Consider the following 23,888-nt stretch of genomic DNA (forward strand, 5'->3'; position numbering starts at 1 on the left):
CCCCTCTCTTGTTCTCTCTCTGTCATCTTTCCCCCTCTCTCGTGTTTTATCCTTCTTCCCCCCCCCCATCCTTCCCTTTCTCCCCCTCTCTCTCTCGACTTTCCCCTTCTTCCTCTCTCATGTTTTCCCATCTTCTTGCCTCTCCCTCCCTCCCTCTCTTTCCCCTTCTCCCTCCCTCCCTCTCTCTCGTCTTTCCCCTTCTCCCTCCCTCCCTCCCTCCCTCTTGTCTTTCCCCTTCTCCCTCCCTCCCTCCCTCCCTCTCGTCTTTCCCCTTCTCCCTCCCTCCCTCCCTCCCTCCCTCCCGTCTTTCCCCTCCCTCCCTCCCTCCCTCCCGACTTTCCCCTCCCTCCCTCCCTCTCGTCTTTCCCCTCCCTCCCTCCCTCCCTCTCGTCTTTCCCCCTCCCTCCCTCCCTCTCGTCTTTCCCCTTCTCCCTCCCTCCCTCTCGTCTTTCCCCTTCTCCCTCCCTCCCTCTCGTCTTTCCCCTTCTCCCTCCCTCCCTCTCGTCTTTCCCCTTCTCCCTCCCTCCCTCTCGTCTTTCCCCTTCTCCCTCCCTCCCTCTCGTCTTTCCCCTTCTCCCTCCCTCCCTCTCGTCTTTCCCCTTCTCCCTCCCTCCCTCTCGTCTTTCCCCTTCTCCCTCCCTCCCTCTCGTCTTTCCCCTTCTCCCTCCCTCCCCCTCCGTCTTTCCCCTTCTCCTCCCTCCCTCCCTTCTCTCTCTTGTCTTTCCTCTTCTGCCTTCCCCCCCCTTCTCTCTCTTGTCTTTCCTCTTCTGCCTTCCCCCCCCCTCTCGTCTTTCCCCTTCTCCTCCCTCCTCCCCTTCTCTCTCTTGTCTTTCCTCTTCTGCCTTCCCCCCCCCTTCTCTCTCGACTTTCCCCTTCTCCCTCCCCCTCTCTCTCTCGTCTTTCCACTTCTCCCCTCCACACTCTCTCATAATTTCTCTTCTCCCTCCCCCACCCCCCTCTGTCTTTCTCACTTTCTTGTCTTTCCCCTTCAGTCTCTCTCATCTTTCCACCTCTCTCTCTCTCTCCTTTCCCCTTCTCCCTCGCTCGTCTTTCCCTCTTTCTCTCCCTCTCGTCTTTCCCTTTCTCCCTCACTCCCTCATCTTTCCCCTTCTCCCTCTCTCGTTCTCTCTCTCGTCTTTCCCCTTCTCCCTCTCTCTCATCTTTCTGTTTCCTCTCTCTCTCTCTCTCTCTCTCTGTCTCTCTCTCTCTCTGCCTGCCTCTGTCTGTCTCTCTCTCTCTGCCTCTGTCTCTCTCTCTCGGTGTCCCCCTCTCTGTCCCCCTGGTGTTTTTTGTGTCTCTAGCGGTCGCTCTGCTTTCATGCCTGCCTCTCTGGTGTTTTCTCTCTCTCTCTCTCTGTCTCGCTCACCCTCCATCCCCCCCTCGCCCTCACTCTCTGTTTCTTGCGCTCGTTTATCTCTTGCTCTCGCTCTCCGTGCGGCGGAGTGTGGTGTTCCAGCAGGAACTGTATAGTGCCGACCGTGTGCACGTGCAAGGTTCCACACTTTAGCGTTAGTGGAATTGTTTCCATAGTGCGTAGTCGGCTTTTCTCTCTGCTAATTGTTTTAATGTGTTTACTGTTCACGGGAGTTACTGGGAAAGATGGCCATCTATAACGGAGCAGTTACTTTTAATTCAACAAGTTTAAGCTCACTTGTTGCCAAAACATGACTTAAAAAAACAAGCTGGAAATAAGGTAGTGAGTTTTGAAAGGCTGTGATACTCTTTGGGAAAGGGGCGGTCATGTGGGGATTTTCCACCAATCGACTTCAGCTGAACTTCACTTGCAACATTTAGAGCCAAGTGTTTTATTCCCATGAGGCTGTGTTTCTATTTTATGTCAGAGTTTGGCTTTTCCACAGCTGACGTTTGTGGTGTTAGGTCGTTTTCAGTCAGTCAGCATGGGATACCCGCTCACGGGGCACGAAGCACTACACCATCTATTGGTGGCAGTAGTGCCATGGGATCTTTCTGATTGAGTAGAGTGGGCAGATGGAGCCTCTGTTTAACGTCTCACCGGAGATGGTTCCTGCGGCAGTGCAGCAGCCCTGGAAACGAACCTCGGGAATCAGTCTGCACCTACTTTTCCCAGCAGTACTGATTTGTTTGAGAGTTTGAGATTTGACATTCTTGAGTTAGCAAAATGCAAAACAAAAACCCCTCTTCTGCTTTTTCCATCTCAATTACCTCTAAAGACCCGTTATAATGCGGAGGGCAGCTGTACTTCCAGTACTTTATCATAGAACCCCCCGCGGTGTGGAAACAGGCCTTTTGGCCCAGCAAGTCCACACAGATCCTCTGCAGAATAATCCACCCAGACCCATTCCCCATTACTCTACATTTACTCGTTGATCCCTATGGTCTGCTCACAAGGAAAGAGGGATGATATGGTTATTCTATTCATTCACGGGACATCGGTGTCGCTGGCCACACCAGCATTTATTGCCCATCCCTAATTACCCAGTTAAAAGCCAATCACAATCTGTGGGTCTGGAATCACATGTGGGCCAGGTCAGGCAGTTTCCTTCCCTGAAGGACATTCACGAACCAGGTGGGTTTTTTCCGATAGTTGGCAATGGGTTCATAGGTCATCATTCGACTCCCGATTCCAGATTTCCATCTGCTGTGGCGGGGTTTGATCGTATTCTCCCCAGTAGCTGGGTCTCCGGAGTAGTAGTCCAACGATAATACCACTGGGCTGTCGTTTCCTGCCTGTTTGGGTTTGGATCTGCCTCTAACTGGGCCAGAGGCTGCACCCCTCCCCCCTCACCCCCCCCCCCCCCCCCCCCCCACCATGAAGGTTTGGGGACCCAGACAGCTCCACTGTCTCTGAGCTGATCCTGCTGTGGGTGCCTGGCATTGACCCAGCCATTCTAACTTTGATAACACTTGTTTGGTGGTCAGTGCCCCTTTAGTTTGGATCCGAGCAGCCTACAAGGTGCCACTTGCTGGCCTTGTCTGGAACCTGCTATGATTGGGTCTGACGGAACAGTGCCACTATGCCTAAGGCTCACTTCTGTATTTCTTGTGTCAAATACAAAGAAAGAAAGGTCACTTTATGGTTTTTCTGACTCTCAAAAGATTTATAAGTAGCAATGCAATCCAACAATTAGCTTCTAACTGTTTTGTGAGAGGCTATTTACATCAATTAATCCTGTGGACCTGAGGGAACTGTCTGAATTGTGTTGACCTATGGCACAGCTGAGGCTAACGTTGCAAATTCTAATCGTACCTGTCATTAAACTGCTCGATGCCTCTTTTCGCACAAGTGGGTCGTAGGGATCAGCTAATATTGTACTGAAAACAAAACGTGGTGCAGATCGCAGCGGGTCAGGCAGCATCCACGGAGAGAGAGCGAGCTAACGTTTCGAGTCCAGATGACTCTTCACCAGGGCTGATGTGAAGTGTGTGGGGTTGGGGGTGGGGGGGGTGCAGCATTTATCCAACAGTTGGAGGGAGGTTGGAATGCAGGTGGAGAATGGGTGTTGATGGTGCAGACTAAGTGATCGGGATGTGAGAATGGCAGAACAGTGGTGTGTCTAACTGCCAGCCTGTAATGAAGAGAGAGTCCCCCGGGTGGAGGGAGAGAGGACACGGTGACAGAGACTACAATCAGTGAAGCTAAAAGAGAAGGGAAGGGAGAGGGTTCACGGCCTGAAGGTGCTGAACTCAATATTACGTCCAGCAATTTGTAAAGTGCCTGGCCTGAAGATGAGGTGTTTATCCTCTAGTTTGTGGTGGGATTCACTGGAACACCACAGCATGCTGAGCACAGACACATGGGGCATGTCGGCAGGACACTGGGTTAAAAAGACCAGCTACAGGAAGGTCAGGGTTATACTTCTGTGGGTACCGCATTGTGTTGGGGGGATAGCTGCTGTCCACATTTGCATTGCACCTGTAGGACAATTTACGGTGGCTTATGTTTCTGGTTGTTCTGTTTTCCCTGGGAATGGGAATAGCAGGATTGTGGAGTTGATCAGCCATGAACTGATTGAATGTCGGAGCAGACATTCAGAGTGGACTGGCCTCATCCTGTTCAGTCTTCACTGTCCAAAGGGGTTGCTGTCAAAAGCTCTTCCCAAAGTCCGCCGCCTGCCTCTTGCGACCACGATTTTAGTTTAGAATTCTCAAGTAAAAACAGAATGCTGGAAACGCTCCTCAGTTCTGGTGGCATCTGTGAAGAGAGTAACAGAGTCAGGTTTGGGATCGGAGAACGCTTGTCAGAGGTTGCCTCTGTTGTGCTGAGGTTTCACTGCAGCTGGCTGTTTGCTCGGAAGGAGCTCTGCTATAGCTGGGAGCGGGCTGGTGGTGGGGGGAGATGTGAGTGATTTTGGAGAAGATTTGTAGCTCAGGTTGTAAGTTTGCTCGCTGCGCTGGAAGGTTTGCTCTCAGACGTGCTCGGTAACGTGAGCCTCCGGTGAAGTGCTGGTGTTCTGTCCAGCTTTCTGTTTCTGTGTCATGGTTTGTTATGGTGGGTGATATTTCCGGTTCTCTTTCTGAGAGATTGGTAAATGGGGTCCAAATTGATGTGTTTGTAGATGGAGTTCTACAATGAATGCCAGACCTCTGGGAATTCCTGTGTGTGTCTCTGTTTGGCTTGTCCCAGGATCCTAGTTGAACTGGGGTGCCTCATCACCTGAGTATAAGGATATGAGTGATGGTGAGCCATGTCTTTTGGTGGTGAGTTGGTGTTCATGTACCCTGCAAGGACTGCAACAAACATTACATTGGACAGGCGGACAAGAAACTAGCCCTGGATTAATAGCTGAACAGCAAAGGTTTGGAAGGATATGGGCCAGGAGCAGGCAGGTGGGACTAGTTTAGTTTAGGATTAGGGTCGGCATGGACTGGTTGGACCGAAGGGTCTGTTTCCCTGCTGTATGACTCTGACTGACTGACAAGAAAGCTGAGCTAATCAGCACCTGAGTTTCTGCAGTGCCAGTTGTTCTGAGAGTTGGAAAGTAGGCATTTGCATTTGCCCTGATGGCTTTAAGGTGAGAAACTTCTTCAGGAAAATGTCTCCATTTTCAGCAATTAGTAGTGTTGCATGAATTAGTTCTTTAAAATGTTGGCTGGGCACTAGGGGCTAGTTTTTAAATGTCTAGCTGTCAAAGGTGTGCTGGTAACGTCAGCTTCCCTGAGAAGGCAGAGGTTGGATGTTTTGCAATAAACAAAAAAAATTAAACATAGTAACAGGGTCTGCTCTCTCCTGTCCAACTTAGAGGGCAGCACAGTGGTTCAGTGGTTAGCACTGCTGCCTCACAGCACCAGGGTCCCATGTTCGATCCCAGCCTCAGGCGACTGTCTTGTGTGGAGTTTGCACATTCTCCCCGTGTCTGTGTTTCCTCCGGGTGCTCCGGTTTCCTCCCACAGTCCAAAGATGTGCAGGTCAGGTGAATTGGCCATGCTAAATTGCCCATAGTGTTAGGTGCATTAGTCAGAGGGAAATGGGTCTGGGTGGGTTACCGTTTGGACAATCAGTGTGGACTTGTTGGGCCGAAGGGCCTGTTTCCACACGGTAGGGAATCTGATCTAAAGGTTGCAGACATACAGGGTGCTGTAATGCTGCTCTTTTAAAGTGTGGTGTTACTGTGATCTATGTAGAAAATGGACTGTTTCAACCATGTACTCAGTCTCATTAGCTTCTCCATCTGATTTGTTCTTTGCACCAACAAGGAAATCTCAGTACGAGTTAGAGTCATACAGCGTGGAAACAGACCTTTCGGCCCCTCCAGCCCAGCCAACCATCTATGCCGATGATTCCTCAGCACTTGGTTTCTAGTGGACACAATAATGAACTGCAGCGTGCCCGCTGATGGGTTCCAGTTTCTGATCGACAGCAAGTGACACAGGTTCATCTCTCCAGGTCCTGGCTTTGAGCCCACAGCAGACTGATGGCATTTAGGCTTGTTTCCCAGCCCCAGCCATTCTGTCTGTAAACCCCTGTGCTCCCATTTCCTCCTCTCCAGGGGAATGGGGACTCATTTTACTCTCCCTCCCTCACTGCACTGGAGGCTGAGGGGAGGGGGTGGAGGTAGCCTTTCTCCCTGCTTTGTGGGCAGGTTTCTGGGGAGTGGCGGGGGGGGGGGGGGAGAGGCGACAGGGTGCATGTGACTGGTTAATCGTCCATGCCCAGGCTCTCTGCTACCACTACCGTGGCTAACCAAAGAAGTTAAGGAGGGTATTAGTTGAAAGCGAAAGCATATAAAGGAGGCAAAAGTCAGTGATAGCCCTGAAGGCTGGGATCAATTCAGAATTCAACAAAGGAGGACTTAAAATGTAAAGAGAGAGAAAATAACCTATGAGGGCAAACTAACAAGAAAAATAGAAACTGTCAGTAAGAGCTTCTTTAAGAATATTTTAAAAAAAAGGAACTGGGAGGACAAAATGAACATAAGCCTCTTACAAAATGGATCTGTGGAGGCAGTTATGATTACAGTGTGGAAACAGGCCCTTCAGCCCAACCAGTCCACACCGACCCTCCGAAGAGTAACCCACCCAGACCCATTTCACTCTGACTAATGTGCCTAACACTGTGGCAATTCAGCATGGCCAATTCACCTGGCCAGCACAGCTTTGCGACTGTGGGAGGAAACCGGAGCACCCGGAGGAAACCCACGCAGACACGGCGAGAATGTGCCAACTCCACACAAGACAGTCGCCTGAGGCTGGGATCGAACATGGGACCCTGGTGTTGTGAGGCAGCAGTGCTAACCACTGAGCCACCGTGCCGCCCCTAAAATGGGAAACAAGAAAGTGGCAGAGGTGTTAAACAGACATTTTGCATCAGTGTTAATGGTGGAAGGTACTTTAAACATCCCATTATAGAACACAGGAAATGGCACTTAATTTCTCCCTCTACCTAAAGGAGTGTTAGACAATCTAATGGGGCTAACGGCAGATACGGTCCCTGAACCTTGATGTCTTGCATCTTTGGGACCTAAAAGACACAGCTACTGAGATTGGCTGCATCGGATTTAATCAAACCGCAATGTGACATTCTTAATCCAAAGCCAAAAAACTATAACTATAGGGCAATTAAACCTACTGGAATCGATTATTAATGAGCACTAGTAACATTTCGAAAGTCATAATCTAATCAAGCAAAGTCAGGTCTGACACATTTATCAGAGTTTTTCAAGAAGGTTCAACCATGAAAGGGTTTAAAGGGAATTGGGCCAAACGCTGGCAAATGGGAGTAGGTCAGATTAGGATTCCTGATTGGGGCGGACGTGTTAAACTGAAGGATCTGTTTCTGTACTGTATGACTCATGCCCCCCCCCCTCCTTCTCTTGTCTGCTCCCCCTTCCTCCTCTACCCACTCAACAGTGCCCCTTCTCCTCCACCCCTTGTCCACCCTGCTTCCCAAATACTGCCCCACCCTTCCCCACCCAACCTCCCAATTCCCCTTGTCTGCCCTCGGTCCCCCTCACCTCCGATCTGCTTTGTCCTCACCCTGGCCCCTCTCTCTCCACCCCAGCTCCCTCCCAATCTGCCCCTCTCATTCCCCCCCCCCACTGCAATTTTACCTTCCTCTAGACCCACCCCAATGCCTATCGTAAAATCTACCAACTATGAGCTGTCTTGTGATGCAGTGGTGGTGCCCCTCCCTCTGAGCCAGGAGGCCTGAGTTCCAGAGGTATGAAATACCGTTACCGAACAGGTTGTTGTGAAAATACCTAAAATACTGTATTAGTGGCATCCTGTTCCCCAGTTGGTTCCTCAATGTCCTGGCCTAGAAAACCATCTTGTATGCACTCCAGGAATCTGCCTACTATGGTATTATTACTGATGTGGTTTTCCAGTCTGTATTGTAGACTGATGTCACTCACCATCACTGCGGCAGCCTTGTTATATGCGGTGCTAGTTTCCTGCTGAATCCCTTCCCCTACCTTGCCACTGATGTTCAGAGGCTTACAGATAACAACCACTTGTGTTTCTGCCCCTTGTTAGTCCTTAGCTCCACCCAGGTCGTTTCTCTTGATTGAAATTTCAGACAGTTAGCTGCAGTACATCGTGTGGACAGTACGCCCTGCTGCAACTCTGGGTGTGACAGTGGAGAGAGTGAACCTGTTGTGTGGACTGACCTGGACTCTCTTTTTTAAACAATCCATGGCAGCTGAAAGCAACAGTGACTTGAGTTAAACTTCCCGCGACTGAGAGAGCCATCTCTCACCTGATTCTGTCACCGAGGTTTGGAATTTTTAACTGTATGCCGTATGAATGAGCCTCAATCCATTTGAGTTGGAGGAAAACATTAGCTGGAGGCAAGTAACCTCTTCTGCCGCCCCCTCGATAAAGGCAGACTTGCATTTGCGTAGCGCCTTTTGGGCCAAATTGCTTTCCAACCGGGGGACGACAAGGAAGGAAGATGGCCCTTCTTTATTTCAGGCCCAGCAGTAATGGCTCCGCGCGTCTTTCACCTCTTCAAAAACATCTCGGTCTGTTTGAGTGGCACAGATGTGAGAGGGTCCGTGGATTATTAGGCTGTCGCCTGCCTAGTGCTGAGTTGCCGGATTGAAACTGGATTCTTCAGGACGGGCAGGATGTGAAGGTGTGAATGTGGGCCAGGGCTTCTGGTCCTGACCACTACCAGGAAAACGGTGAGCCTTTGGATCCTTCAGGACAATCTCCTGAAGTTGACTCCCTGGGATGCTGTCACAGTTTCTGAAAAAAATGTCGGCTGCTCGAGAGGATAGTACAGAATGCTGAGCAGTAGAAGGTGCCTTTAACTGCACTGGGGTAGAGCTGTGTCATGTTTACTGTGAGTGTTTGCACAAAGACGTTCCACGCAACCATATGGACGAGACTTGTACCATATGTTTCAAACTTGACATAACTTTAAAATTGCGAAGTGAAATTGTTTTTCTGGAGGAGGAGGGGTGGGGGGGTGGTGGTGATGGTGGGCGAAGTCATTATGCAGCTCTGTTTTTCAGCTGTTGTGAAGTGGCTTGTTTGAAATCAGCTTACCAGGCAGCTGAATTCCACCAAACATTCTCTCGTGCTGCCCCCCCCACCCCCCCCAATGTTTGGGATTTGCGGAATCGCACGGTGACGCAAGCTCCTGCCTCTCTCCTGAGGCAGCGGAAGGGCTGAGCTTGTGTGCGCTGAGCGGCAGTCCGAATGTAATTAGAGGAAAGTGCTGTTGGCTGAGCTCACACTGCACCCCTCCCTCCCTCTGCGTTTTTGGTTTTCCGATCTCCAGGGTGGAACGCGCAGGATTTCCCCCTCTGCCGACTGTCCACGCCGCAGTCGTTGGTAGACTTGTGGTTCTGAGTGACGCACGGCGTGCCAGGCTGTGACCTCCTCGTGACCTCCCGTCCCTGATGTACCAACGCACCCCTGCCAAGTCGTCATTGCTGGGTGGCTGTACCTTTCTGTGAATCAGTGTCCTCCTGCCTACCCTCACCCTCCAACTCCGGGAAGTGAAGGTGGGGAGTTAAAAACACATCAGTGCATGAGGGGAACTGGTGAATAACATCAATCTTTATGGGATCAGTAATTACAGCTTACAGGATGCCAAATCACATCTAGGAACAGACAAGTCTTGGCCATCAAGGCCCAACTCGATTATGCAATGGAATTGTTTTGCCGCCTGTTTATTTATTTTTTTGTTGGAAAATTGGTAGACGCAGAATGTAGTGCAGTCGTCTTGACCACTAACACATGGCATGGGTTTTTTTTTGGAAATAAAAGTCAGGAGAGATCTGTCACTGTTAAGATTAAAGTTGTAGCACGCACAACTGATGTGTTGCAGCCTGCTCTATCTTCTGTGTGTCTTTGTGCGGAATGTTTACCCGATTTAAGACAATTGCAGAGGAAGAGATCCTGTACTGGGACTGGGGAGAGGGTCGTGTCAGTCAGTACGTTGTGATGCTCCTGTCTCTTTGGCTATGTTTGGGTGACTAACTCAGACTGTTAGCCTTCTGAATCCCAGCCTCATTCCTGATGAAGGGCTTTTGCCCGAAATGTCGAATTTTCCTGCTCCTCAGATGCTGCCTGACCTGCTGTGCTTTCCCAGCACCACTCTAATCTTGACAGCTTTCTGAATCCATTGTCCAGTATGTGGTCGCTTTCAATCAAGGCTGTACTGACAGCGTTGCACTGGCTTTTGAATGCAAGTTAAAACCAAGATGCCCTCTGTGCGCTCGAGTCCATGTATTAGACCCAGGACTCCATCTTAAACATGAGTTATCACACTGCCCTCGCTAATATTTATTATTTTGTCCTTCTCTGGTTACTGTTAATTAGCTGTTCAATGCTCTGGGACACACTGGCAATGTGAAACGTGAGGTTTGAATGGCATGATCTTTCCTTTAACATTTTCCAAAAAGAGCCATGTATTCAATGCGTTCATGCAGGTCAGGCAGCACGTTTGGAGAGAAAGCAGAACTAACGTTTCACGTCCAGTGACCCTTCCTCAGAACCCATCTCAATAACAGGAAGCATTCATCACCCCATGCATGTGCAGACGCCCACCCACCCCACACAAACCAAACTCTTTCTACCCCCCCCCCCCCCCCCCAACCCCCAACTTCTCCCATCATAGACGCAGTCACAGACACACTCCCACTCCACATGCAGGCATGCAAACACCCCCCCCCCCCCCCCAACACACAGACATGCACACTCCCCACCACGCACACACACGCGCAGACGCACATACCCAACATGCAAACATCCCCCAACACGCAGACATGCATACCCCCAGGCGCACGCACACAGGCAAACACTCCCCCAACATGCAGACATACCTGCAGATACAAGTGCACACACCCAACATGCAGACACCCACACCCAACATGCAAACATCCCCCCCCCCCCAACACACACACGCACACCCCCAGGCGCGCACACCCCCTGACACACAGGCAGAAGCAAACACCCCCCCAACATGCAGACACATGCACACCCCCGACACACTCATACCCCCTGACACATGCAAACACCAACACACAGACACACGCACACCCAAACACCCCCCAACACACAGACACAGGCCCACACACTCCCCCAGACACACACAAACACCCCAGACACACACAAACACCCCCAACACGCAGACACGTGCACACCCGCAGGCACACACAAACATCTCCCCCCAACACGCAGACATCCCCCAGACCTGTGCACACACACATCCCCCAGACACGTGTTAACACCCTCCCAACACGCAGACATGCACACTTGGACTCTGGTTGTTGGGGATTGGTTTCAGTCCACCACATCAGATTTTACCAGGTGGACAGAAATACTGGTGTTTGGAAATGATATCAAATTTCCAGGGACTCCAACTGAGGAACGGATTTCATGAGAATGTATCGTAGATCCAGGATTACTCTAGGACAGAAGTCTTATGTTTAGAGAAAGTTGCTAGGCAACTATTAGCATTGGGGCCCCGAGGGCTCTCAAAACCAGGTTTTTTCAATAATTAAGTCAATCAACTTGATCTCTTATCTCCTTGAAAGCTTTGCTTAGCTGTTTCTCCAAGGTCACTTGAATTCCAGTAAACAGCAGGTATTCCACAGAACACAGTGGTTTCATTTTCAATTAATGACATGGGAGACCGCTTTCCCACCATGAAAGGGTCACAATAACTCTATCTTCCAGCAGTTTTCCCAGATGGTCCTTTAGTACATATTCTCAACAATAATAAAGGCTCATGTGCTGTTCACCTTCCCAGGTGTCGTGGGGCCTGTGAAGTAACTAGGTGTACCTTGTATGTGTTTAGCCAAGTCTCTCTCTCTCTCTCTCTCAACATTAGGCCAGTCCCCAACTGATAGTGAGGGCAGAATCAGAGTTGGGTAATTCTGGTATCGCCCAACTCCCAGGCTGCAGGACATTGAACAACAGACCTTTCTCCCAAGGACAGCTTAGGGTTACTGAGGTGAATGGTAACACCTCATCTATAAAGATAACTTTGCATTAATATAGCACTTCCAAGACAGTGGAGCATCCCATTGGGCTTCACAGGACCATCACCCAACTGAATTTGACTCTGAGCAGCTTGCAGTATTGGGGCAGGGTGACCAGAAGTTTCATGCAGTAGGCTGGAACTGGAGGAGTACTGAGGGATGGAGGAGATTGCAAGGAAAGGTGGAAAGGGAACGGGCAGTATCACCAGTCCTTGGTTTGATCAGCCAACATTCAGGCTATCGAACCTGAGGCCAGTGGCGTTCTCTCTGCTCTGCGTCACACCTGGCCTGAACTCTCGACCTCTCTTGCTCTCCCCCTCTTCAAAAAGAACATGAGAGAAGTATAGTACAGCAACGCGCCCTTCGGCCCTCCAAGCCTGTGCCGATCACCATGCCCTGTGCTGTGGGGAAACCGCTACTTTATATCCTGTTTCTTCAGCCCTCACCACACTTTGCAGTGGGTCCATCAGCGATGATTCATGCAGAAAACAAACCGGCGGGTGTGGGGCGGAGAACGTTTTATCCACCTAATTGAACATGATCACAAGGATAACTACAGTGTTGAAAGAGATGAGCTTGATTCATACTCTGGATGGTGTTTGTGTTTCCTCTTGGCCTCAATCCCTCAGCTCTTGCTGACTTCCCACTTCTGAAGCATGTGATTGACAGACACCTCTTCATCACTGTTAAACCCCCTGCAAAACCCCTACCGTACAAAATAAGGTAATGGATACAGGGAATAGCCAAGGTGTTTTTCCCGGGGTAGGGGACTCCAAAACTAGAGAGGCATAGGTTTGAGGTGAGAGGGGAAAGATTGAAAAGGGTCCTAAGGTGCACCACCCTCTGCATGAAAAAGTTGCATGTATGGAATGAGCTGCCAGAGGAAGTGGTGGAGGCTGGTACAATTAAAGCATTGAAGAGGCATCTGGATGTATATATGACTAGGGAGGGTTTACAGGGATATGAGCCAAGTGCTGGCAAATGGGACTGGATTAATTGAGGATATCTGGTCGGCATTGACGAGTAAGACCGAAGGGTCTGCTTCCATCTGTACGTCATTATGCTGTGCATCTATGTCAAACAGTTCATTGTCCGGCAGTAATTTATAACTAAGCTTTACATTTTAGAATGAAACTCCAGTTTGTGGTGGAGAGAGTATGGCAGCCAGTTTACATGCAGTAAGCTCCTGAACTGCAACAAGCTCATGACAAAGTCACCGGTTCCTTTTCCTGCTAGCAGCCAAGTGGGATTTGCCCTGGGGAACTTCTTGTGAACGATGCCATGGGGTTTGTTGAATCCCATCCCCCAACTGGAGACAGCAGCCGTAATATTTTTATAAAAGGCGCCTCGGATAGTGTAGCACTCCTTGCTATCGCATGGATGCTGCCGGAGGGGATGGTGAACATCCCGCCATTAATCCTTGCATCCCCCCCGTCAACAAACTTCATCATGTTCCTGAGCTCAGTGTACTGAGGGTAGGTGCGATTTGCAGTGATCTAGGCAAGGAGGTAGAAGTTGCAGTTAAAGAACAGGATGTTGTTCAGCTAATGGTGCCTCCTGTGTTCAGAAACCCTGTAACACTCATCATCTGACACTGCGGCCTGAACAAAGTCGAAGAGAGTTGTTAGTGCTTTGTGGAACATATGCAAGCAATGGGAAGAGTTGAACTTGTTGGCACTGAGCTTAGCCAGGATATCAATGTTGAAATCTGCTTTGCCTTGCCTGCTACTTTCTGGATTGATCCCCAGTAAAGCAGCAGATGCGCAGTGTTTTCAATTCTGGCTCTTGCAGTTAGTTTTGTGCAACCATTGGCTTGCTATTGCTCTCAGGGGTGTTGCAGCTCTTGATGTTGTTGATTGGGAAACCCAAGCAAAAAGGTTATGGTCACTAATGCAAAAATGGCAAGGAAGTAATTCAGAACATGCACAACTATGTTTCGAAGAAAGACGGGGACTCTTTCTGTGACCACCTGCCACCACTTCCTCTGGCAGCTCATTCCACCCATTCACCACCCTCTTGTGTGAAAAAGGTGCCCCTTAGGTCTCTTTCCCCTCTCACCCTAAACCTATGCCCTCGAGTTGTGGACTCCCCCCGACCCCAGGGAAAATACCTTTCTGTTTACCCTATCCACGCCCCTCATGATTTTGTAAACCTCTATAAGCTCACCCCTCAGCCTCCGATGCTCCAGGGAAAACAGCCCCAGCCTGTTCAGCCTCTCCCTATAGCTCAGATCCTCCAACCCAGGCCACATCCTTAAATCTTTTCTGAACCCTTTCAAGTTTCGCAACATCTTTCCGATAGGAAGGAGACCAGAATTGCACGCAATATTCCAACATGACCTCCCAACTCCTGTACTCAATACTCTGACCAATAAAGGAAAGCATACCAAACGCCTTCTTCACTATCCTATCTATCTGCGACTCCACTTTCAAGGAGCTATGAACCTGCACTCCAAGGTCTCTTTGTTCAGCAACACTCCCTAGGACCTTACCATTAAGTGTATAAGTCCTGCTAAGATTTGCTTTAGTTTCAAGACCATGTCTAAGAGTGAAATTGAAAAATATTCTTTGCTCACACGAGGTAATAGGAATCTAGAGTTCCTTCTGCAGCAGATGTGGGGATTGAAGTGTTTGACTGGGAGGGAGAGGTGAATGAATCATATGGCTCATGGAATGTCGGAGCCAGAGGGGTGACCTTTATAGAGATTTATAAAGAGTGAATAACCAAGGTCATCTTCTCACGGTGGGGGAGTCACATACTAGAGGGCATAATAAGGTGTGGGGGGAAAGATTTTTATAAAGGATGTAAGGGATAACCTTTTCACACACAGGATGGTGCATGTATGGAATGAGCTGCCAGAGGAAGTGGTGGAGGCTGGTACAATTAGAATATTTGAAAAGGCATCTGGATGGGTATATGAATAGGAAGGGTTTAGAGGGATATGGGCCAAGTGCTGGCTAATGGGACTAGATTAGGATATCTGGGCAGCATGGACGAGTGGGACCAAAGGGTTTGTTTCTGTGCTGTACATCTCCATGACTCTGTAGTAGGAGAGATTTGAGAGAGTGCGGGGAAGGCAAAGCAGTGAATGCTTAATTTAATTTTAAACCAAGCTTGCAAGTGTTATTGATAAGGGTGCAACTTGTCCCAATTCTTCCCTTCCCATTGCAGTAAGAGGTGAGTCCCACTGCATATGGTGTATGATGTGAAAACAACCAATTTACGTGATAAAGATCTTATGCTTCCAGTGCCTCGTGTTGTGTAAACGCTAGTGAATGCTGGTATTTGAACAAATTAAAATCGAACTGTTTGTGAATGTTTGCTGTACAGTAACTTCAATTGAAAGGGGATAGCATCACTTCTGTTATCGAGATTAAAATACTCTGTAAGTGAAACCAGCACAGTGTTCTTTATTTTACAAGCTTTGGCTTTGCTTAACCGTTACCACTTCATTTAACTTCTCCTGCCCTTTGGTGGTCTGCATCAATAGGGCCAGGCTCTTCCTCCAGATTTCTCCCAGTTGGAGAGCAACAGCTTGCATTTTGTGTAGTGCCCTTTGAGCGTTCCAGAGCCCGGTGTTGGTGCAGTGATGGAACTCTGGAATGTACAAGAGGGCCAGAAGTGGAGGAAAACCAAGAGACTGCAGGTTATCAGGAATTGGGAGGGGCATGACCGGGAGGGACCTGAAAACAGGGATGAGATGTTTAAATATCAGTCAGTGCAGGCGATAGGTGAATGGGACTTGATTTGAATTGGCCATGATGTGGAGGTGGAGGTGCTGGACGAGGTCAGAAGTCACGTGACACCAGGTTACAGTCCAACAGGTTTATTTGAAATCACGGTGACGAAGGAGCAACGCACTGAAAGCTTGATTTCAAATAAGCTTGTTGGACTATAACCTGGTGTTGTGTGACTTCTGATCTGAATTAGAACACTGGCTCCCCGAGTTATAAATGCCTGACCCTGACTTAGCAACGCTGGTACTTAGGAATGAGATCCCATTCGGGGTGTGATTGTAAATGTCTGACATATGAACATTTCCTGTACGTGCAAATGGCTCCTTTAAATTGGCCTGCATTGTGTTCCAACTTGCATCCAAACGGACTCCTTTGTGAACCCATATAGAAAGCAGAGTTTTGGATCAGTTCAAAGTTCTGGCGGGCATTAGGGTAACTAGGGGGAGCGCTTGGAGGTTAAGTGTATTTATTTGCAGAGCCTGTGACCACGTCCAGCCTGGTTATTTGTTAGATGTTAACTGTGCAGCCTCAGTCATTTATTCTGGAGTGGTCTTGTGGTGCTGCAGTAGCATTACTATCTGTGGGCCAGAAGCCCCAGGTTGGAGACCCACACCAGGTTATGTTGGCTGTGGAACTCACCAAGCTAGTAATCGACCTCAGGAATCCTGCCAACACCTCCCTACTGTTCCCCCAAAAAATCTGTTTTTGAAGAGAGCGTGAGAAGATGTATAGCATAAAGGTGGGCAATTTCTAATGGTAGCCACTGGGTGATTTTTGGGAGTGGCAGTATTTCTCCTTGTCTGTTGAGGTGTGTTGTATCTCCTTCATACACCACAGAGGCTGAGCTAGGTTAATTTGACACCCACTAGTCACCTACCTGGACTGTGTAGGTCAGTATATAGCTTTAGCTTGATAACCAGTGGGAACCGTTCAGAGAGTGTTTCTGTCTGTCTGAAGGATTGGAGCCAATGTGTCCTCAGTGGACATTGAGGCGTTATGGGGTTGGCTACCACAGTGATGCGATGAGGTGACAGTTTAGTCTGTTTGAATCCTGCTTCACTGCAGTAAAGGTATGAGTGGGGGGTTCACCAGAATGTTTCCACAGATGAGGGGTTTTAGCGCCAAGGTTGGGTTACAGAAGTCTGGATACTGGCGGGTGAGGTGTTAGAGGCAGTTAGATTATAATTTGCCAAGGCTCCTCCAACAGTACCTCCTAAACCCCGAATCTCCTCCATCGTAATGGACAAGGGCAGCAGATAAATGGGAACACCACCTTCTTCTCCTGAATTGGGAGCATGTTGCTGGGTCAAAGTCCTGGAATCCCCTCCATCGTGGATCTGTGGGTGCACTTCCAACCCAAGGAAGCTCTTTGACCTGAGGCTGAGAAACAAATACTGATCTAACCAGCAACGCTTTTAACTTCTGAGCAAGTTAAAGACACTCGCACAATGGAGAAGTGCTGGACAAAGCGAGATTTGTTTGCATTAGGTGGTGGAGCAAGGACTTCAGGACAAAGTTACAATGTTCAGGGCAAGCAATGCTGAAGCTGTGAGGAAGAATGATTTGACACAGTTAGTCCTGAAATCCTGGAGTTTGCTGGAAGCAGAGATGGTGAACTGTTTCAAAAGGAGATTGAATGGGCACCTGAAGGAGATAAGTATGTCAGGTAGAGCAGGGAAATGGGACCAACTGGATGACTGCACTGAGAACTGGGCCTGGTCCTGATCCTGACTCACCCATTGGCTGGCTTCTGTTCTGTGATGACTGCCAGGAATTAGTTTAAACCAGTTGCAGTCTTGTGCTCTTGCAGCGGTCCTTGCTCTGGAGCAGTGTTTCCCAAATGTTTTTCTTACAGTGACCCAATCTCAAGGCTTGTAAATTCGGGAACCCCTCGGTGAGATTGTTACTGGGACAACTGGATTAGGAACAAATTCCTGCAGATGCTGGAACCTGTACTGAAAACAACAAATGCTGGAGATCACGGTGGGTTAGACAGCATCCGTGGGGAGAGAGCAAGCTAATGTTTCGAGTCTTGATGACTCTTCAGACCCCCAAAATTGGGAAGCTTTGCTCTGGATGAACATTTTAATATGCAAAGTTGCTGACTGTTCCTTCAAATTTGAAGCTGCTTTTGTTTTTGTTCCTGCAGTGAATCTCTTTTGGTTCCAGTTGAATGCAAATCTGGCTCAGGACCCTCTGATTTTCTAATTTGCTTTTGTTAAAGTTCCTGAGTAGTATTGGCTGCTTAATCGGAGCTTCAGGAAATATATAATTAATTTAGAAAGTGGGTGTTATTTGGATCTTTTATATTTTGAACTCTCAATCAAGTTAATTTGGCAGTATTTTCACTTCACTTTCCCTCCTCTCCCCACACTGTGATGTTCTAAATGGCTCCTGACTCCATCCTGCTAATATCCATCTGCTCTGTGTAGGCCAGTCCGTGGCGGGACTTAGTGTTGTCATTTACATGTTCAGATTCCTTCGTGGATCCATCAATGTCTTTGGATAGCACTTGCTGAGTAATGAGGGCTTTTGTCCGAAATGTTGATTTTCCTGCTCCTCGGATGCTGCCTGACCTGCTGCGCTTTTCCAGCACCACTCTGATCTAAACTCTGATTTCCAGCATCTGCAGTCCTCACTTTTGCCTACTTCCTGAGTAATCCCAGCCGTACAAAGAATTACACTAACACCCAATTTAATATCATCAGTCAGGCTTACAATGGGGCTCACCTACACTGGCTGGCAACCACAAATATTGATATGTCTCGGGCACGTCCGTGACAGGGGAAAGGACTATGCCCAGCATGGTGATGCTGTCACTTAAAGAAGTTATTTAGTCCTGGAGTGGTTTTTGTTTGGAGAGGATGTAAGATAGAGGTACCAAGCTGGCTAGTTAAGACACTTGAGTAAATAGCTTGGGAGTCGAGAGTGTGGTGCTGGAAAAGCGCAGCAGCTCAGGCAGCATTCCTGATGAAGACCTTACGCCCGAAACGTCGACTCTTCTGTTCCGTGGAAGCTGCCTGAGCTGCTGTGCTTTTTCCAGCACCATGCACTCTACTCTGATCTCCAGCATCTGCAGTCCTCCCTTTCTCCTTTTTATGAAAACAGGCTGAGTGAGTGTGGTCAGCTCTCTCTGATTAGGATCTCTGGGTTTTGTTTCTTCAGTTGCATCAGAGCTATTGGGGTCTCAACAGAGTTGGAAACTCCTCCTGGCTAATACCTCTCTGAATTTTTCTCTTGATGTTTCTTCCTCCTGGATGGGAGAACTGCATGTGAGAATCTGTGTCAGAAATGCCTACCTTTGCCAAGGGGTGTGTCTAGGGGATGTTACTATATTGGAACAGTTAATTCATGATAGTTGCTGTACCTATTCTTATGTTAAGAGATTAGAGAGATTAGAGATTCCCTACAGTGTGGAAACAGGCCCTTCGGCCCATCAGGTCCCCACCGACCCTCTGAAGAGGTAACCCACCCAGTCCCACTTAACTCTGACTAATGCACCTAACACTATGGGCAATTTAGCATGGCCAATTCACCTGACCTGCACATCTTTGGACTTAAGTTTTCTAATAAGAGTTAAGTTATTCTAATTCCTCTTTCTTTGGTAGTGTTTTAACTACAGTGCTTTGCTTAACATTGAGTAGTTTGATCAGGTGCAGTGCATCTGGAACATGACAGTTCACATTTCCCTTTAAAAATAAATAAGGGTTAGTGTCTAGGCTACCTTCTGAAAGTGTTTTGAGTTGGTTCTGGTCTGGTCCATAACGCCAGGCGTCATGCCTTTTCTGATTTAAGCCAAGATCTAGGGATACTGATTCTCCACAGCACGGCGGTGAATTTTCAGCCAGTGAGCACCCTTTCCTGATGAAGTATAAATTGTTGCTCCCTAGAAAATTTGGCATTCTTGCACGTGTCCTGATGAGTGCAAGATGACAAGCTTCGACAGCAAGCCCCTTCTTTCAGAAAGTGGAATCTTAATGTGTTGGTTAATGGCAGGGTGTGAGGGGATTGACATGTTTTATATTTATGTCATGAAATGCTATAACAGACCGTCCGTTTCCCTTTCAGTATGCAGTGGTATGGATATCAGGAATCACGTGAGTGATCTCCGACAGCTGGAGAACTGTACCATAATCGAAGGCTACCTGCAGATCCTGCTCATCTTCAACGGCAAAGCAGAAGACTTCCGTGCCCTCCGATTCCCAAAGCTAACGGTTATCACCGACTACCTGCTGCTATACCGCGTCTACGGGCTGGAGACGCTGAGGGACCTCTTCCCAAACCTCGCCGTCATCCGTGGGATCAACCTTTTCTTCAACTACGCTCTGGTCATCTTCGAAATGATTCACTTGAAAGAGATTGGGCTGTACAGCCTTCAGAATATCACACGGGGCGCTGTGCGGATTGAGAAGAACCATGACCTCTGTTACCTATCCACCATTGACTGGTCCTTTATTCTGGATCCTGTGGAGAATAACTATATCGATCGGAATAAGCAGCAGAGCGAGTGTGGGGATGTTTGCCCAGGAACCATGGAGGACCAGCCCCTCTGTATTAAGACCAGTGTGAACAACCAGTACAACTACCGCTGTTGGAACGCGAACCACTGCCAGAAAGGTAGGTTGTGATTATCAGCCTCTTGTGAATTGTTTGAACCCCAGCTGCACAGTCTTGGCATCACCTTCCCATTGTGTGTCTGATGCAACAGTCTTTTAGTCAGGTTCCATTGAGGCACCATTAACACCATATTGAGAGTTGTAGTGTTTTGAAATATGTGCAATATTCCATTTTACTCACTGAGGTAAAATCTAGATTAGACAGCATCCCACCAGCCGGAATCTCCCATTCACCCCCCGCAAAGGCTTCCCCCCTGTTATAAACAGTTTGCTCATCAGTCTGAATGGTATGTAAAAGAATCTTGACAAAGGTGAACACTGTCTTCTATCTGTGTATACCCTCTGCCATCTAAGTCCAGCTCTGTTTGAATCTGATTTGTGCTATTCCCAGTGAGTTAACCAGTGTATTCCATTCACTAACACTGAGAGAGCCAGATGTGTCTCTGATAATGCAAATGTACCTGCTGCTCCATCTACCTGTATTTCATTGAGAATTATTTGTTTTCTGTTTTTATTCCAACAAGTTGAATTTCTGTCAGCTCAGTCTATGATATGCAGCTGGTCCCCTTTCGGCACTGTACAGTTCTGCCTGTGAGAATTCCTGAAGGAAACAGATAAGTCAGGAAACCAAATATCCCCACTCAGAAGAGACATGTAGAACTCTTTCAACAGATGTTTTAACTCTGACTGCTACTCTGGGGCACTCAGTGTGTCTCCTTGTTCCTAGTTCGCCTCTCCTACTCTGGTTTCTCAACCTAGTTGTCATTCTTCCTGAGCGAGAGGCAAGCATGGGGGTCTCATGGCCAGGGTGGAATCCCTTCCCATTTGACATCCGTCCAGGATTACTGTCTGAGAGGTGGCCCTTCTCAGTGGTACAAGCAGGGCCATTGACTCACTCACTCCGTATCTTAGTCCAGGTCAGCTGTGTTGTTCACTCTCATGTACCTGTGCCCCTGTTTTCACCTCTGCACAAGAATACCTCCTGGCGGTTGAGACCGGTAATCTGGTAGAGACCTGGGATCAATCCTTGGGTAACTCCTGGCTACTGGATCTTGATTTTACCAATCAGGTCAAAGGATCCTTTGACCAATCATGGTCCTTGAGCTGCTCAGATCGATATTACCTTGTTGCTGAAGTCTGAAGCTTGGCTGCGAGATTCCAAATATACTCGTCAGCAAACTTTGTTTGATAGGAGTATTGCTAAGCTATTTTTTGGAAGGGACATTTAGATTCTGGGATGTGGTGAACCCTTTGTGTGTCCAGTTCTTGTTGAGGCCACTTTTAGAATATTGCATACACTTCTGGTTACCTTTCTATAGGAAAGATGTTGTTAAACTTGAGAGGGTGGTTGGAGAGTTTGAGCTATAGGAAGAGGCTGAATAGGCTGGGGCTGCTTTCCCTGGAGCATCAGAAGCTGAGTGGTTATAGAGGCTTATAAAATCATGAGGGGCATGGGTAGGGTAAATAGACAAGATCTATTTCCCAGGGTGACCGAGTCCAAAACTATAGGGCATAGGTTAGGGTGAGAAGGGAAAGATTTAAAAGAGACCTAAGGGGCAACTTTTTCATGCAGAGGGAGGTGTGTGTGTGTGTGTGGAATGAGCTGCCAGAGGAAGTGGTGGAGGCTGGTACAATTAAAAGGCTTCTGGATGGGTATATTAATAGGAAGGGATATGGGCCAATGGCTGGCAAATGGGATTAGATTGGATTGGGATATCTGGTCAATGCAGATGACTTGGACTGAAAGATTCATTTCCATGCTGTATTGCTCTAAGACTATGACATGACCACCAAAGTCAAATTGTGAGCTCCAGCTCTCTCTCTCTGGTTGGGTTGGTTCAATCATAGTTGCTGCATGATTGGTGGGTTTGCCTTCAGTTTGCCCAAGGCCATAAGCATTGGAATTGCCTCCCTGCATCACTACCTGTTTATCTGCTTTAAGACCCTGTTTAAACCTTCCCAGTATGACCAAAGGTTTGGCAGCCGACCTGATATTACCCGACCCGAGCTGGCGTCAACCCTCTTTAATAATGCTCCTGTGAGGTGCCTTGGGATGCTGCACTATCTGGATCCTGAATTGTTTTGATGAGGTGAATGTAGAAAGGATGTTTTCGCTTTTGCATGAGTTCTGATTGCAGGGGCTCTGTTTAAAAATCAGGACGAAGCTGAGGAGAAACGTTTCCTCTGGGGATTGAGAGACTTTGGAACTCTGTGCCTTGAGGTGGTGGAGGCGGTGTCTTTGAATCTATTTTAGGCCGAGGGGTCAAAGTTTATCAGCTGGGTGGATGGGTGCATCAAATTCAAAACGCAAAGAGATCAGCCACGATTTTCTTGAACAGTCAAACAGGCTAGAGGGGCTGAGTGGCCTACTGCTAATGTATATGTTCATATAGTAAAGGAGTGAGGAGACCTTCCAGACCTTCATGGACGGTGACCAGGAGTTGCACTCAAATAGAAAGAAGGGCTGGAGCTGTGGAAAACTGTTGTAATGGTTTCTGTCAGCCGTTTAATCCTGTGTTTCCTCTTTTTTCTCCCGGTGAGGAGGAAAGGTCGTGTCAAAGATTAATGATTAGCAAACTGAGGAATGGCTCTGTTCTAAGAAGGGCCTTTTAGAATGCATGGTGCTGACGTTCTCACTGCCCTGGCATTAGTTTTGATGACGGACGTGGTGTTTTCCTGAGGTTTTGTAATTTGAGAATCAACCCTCTTTCTCTGGCAGCTGGGCTTTGGGAGGAAGGCACGAGAGGCTGCTGGCCATTTGTTAGAACACAGTGATTTTAGACCACCCCCCCCCCAACCGTTCATTCCCACACGAGTGATGCCTTTCATAGATGCTGGGAGACTGGTCTTGCTGAGGGACTGTACCCTGACCGCTGTTGTCCCTATGACTCCTAATAGAAAAGGGTCCTCTTCATCTGGAGCCTTGCCTTGTGTGTGTGACAGGTTCTCCTCACTGCTATAGCCTGACCCTGCCCAGTGAAAATAATGTGAGTCGCCAGGTTAGCAATCAAGATGTTAGACCTTTGGCTGTGCTCTCCTCTTTTTCTGGTCACGCTGTCCCGGCTGGTAAAATCGGCCACTTGTTCTTGACTTCGCACAAAGGCAGATGCACGTTCCACTCTGGGGTGGCTATTAATTCTACAGGTCGGATTGTGATGCACTGTGTGGTCGAGCAGCCCCCTCCAAACTGGGCTTGTGGAAAGCTTGGCTGAGGCAGCACAATGCGATCCATGCCAGGGGGAAACCGCACCTCAAGCCAGCCAATAGCTCGAGGGAGAGAAAGGGGGCGGGAAGCTGGGATCCTGTGGAAATGTGTGTAAGAGTGAATTACGAGTGGTGTTGTACGATGTAACAGGATCCAAATTGCCAATGAATTGGAAACTGCGTTCATCACTTTCGGTCAGGCCATTGGACATTCCATCGACCAAAATCTAATTATCGAGAAAGCAATAGATAACATCTCAGTATCAAATATTTAACATTGAGAGCTATTTACACTGAGCATGGTGACTCTCTCGGAGGGAAGAGGGAATACTGGTCTGTCCTCTCGGCTTGTCTAAGGTTCCCTCCCTGACTCCCCGGGCCCACAGGCATGTTATGGTGTGCTTGGCTGCATAGGT

At 48.4% G+C, this 23,888-nt stretch overlaps 1 protein-coding gene across 1 annotated transcript in view; it reads left to right on the forward strand.

Moving 5' to 3' along the window:
- igf1ra (insulin-like growth factor 1a receptor) overlaps positions 1-23,888 on the forward strand; it is a 234,291-nt gene that overhangs the window by 11,875 nt on the left and 198,528 nt on the right. Inside the window, 1 exon segment of the mRNA XM_072552911.1 lies at positions 19,721-20,269. Within this exon segment, the coding sequence (XP_072409012.1) occupies positions 19,721-20,269 (549 nt within the window).

Source organism: Chiloscyllium punctatum, chromosome 33 (genome assembly GCF_047496795.1).
Source record: "Chiloscyllium punctatum isolate Juve2018m chromosome 33, sChiPun1.3, whole genome shotgun sequence".
Classification (NCBI taxonomy): Eukaryota; Metazoa; Chordata; class Chondrichthyes; order Orectolobiformes; family Hemiscylliidae; genus Chiloscyllium; species Chiloscyllium punctatum.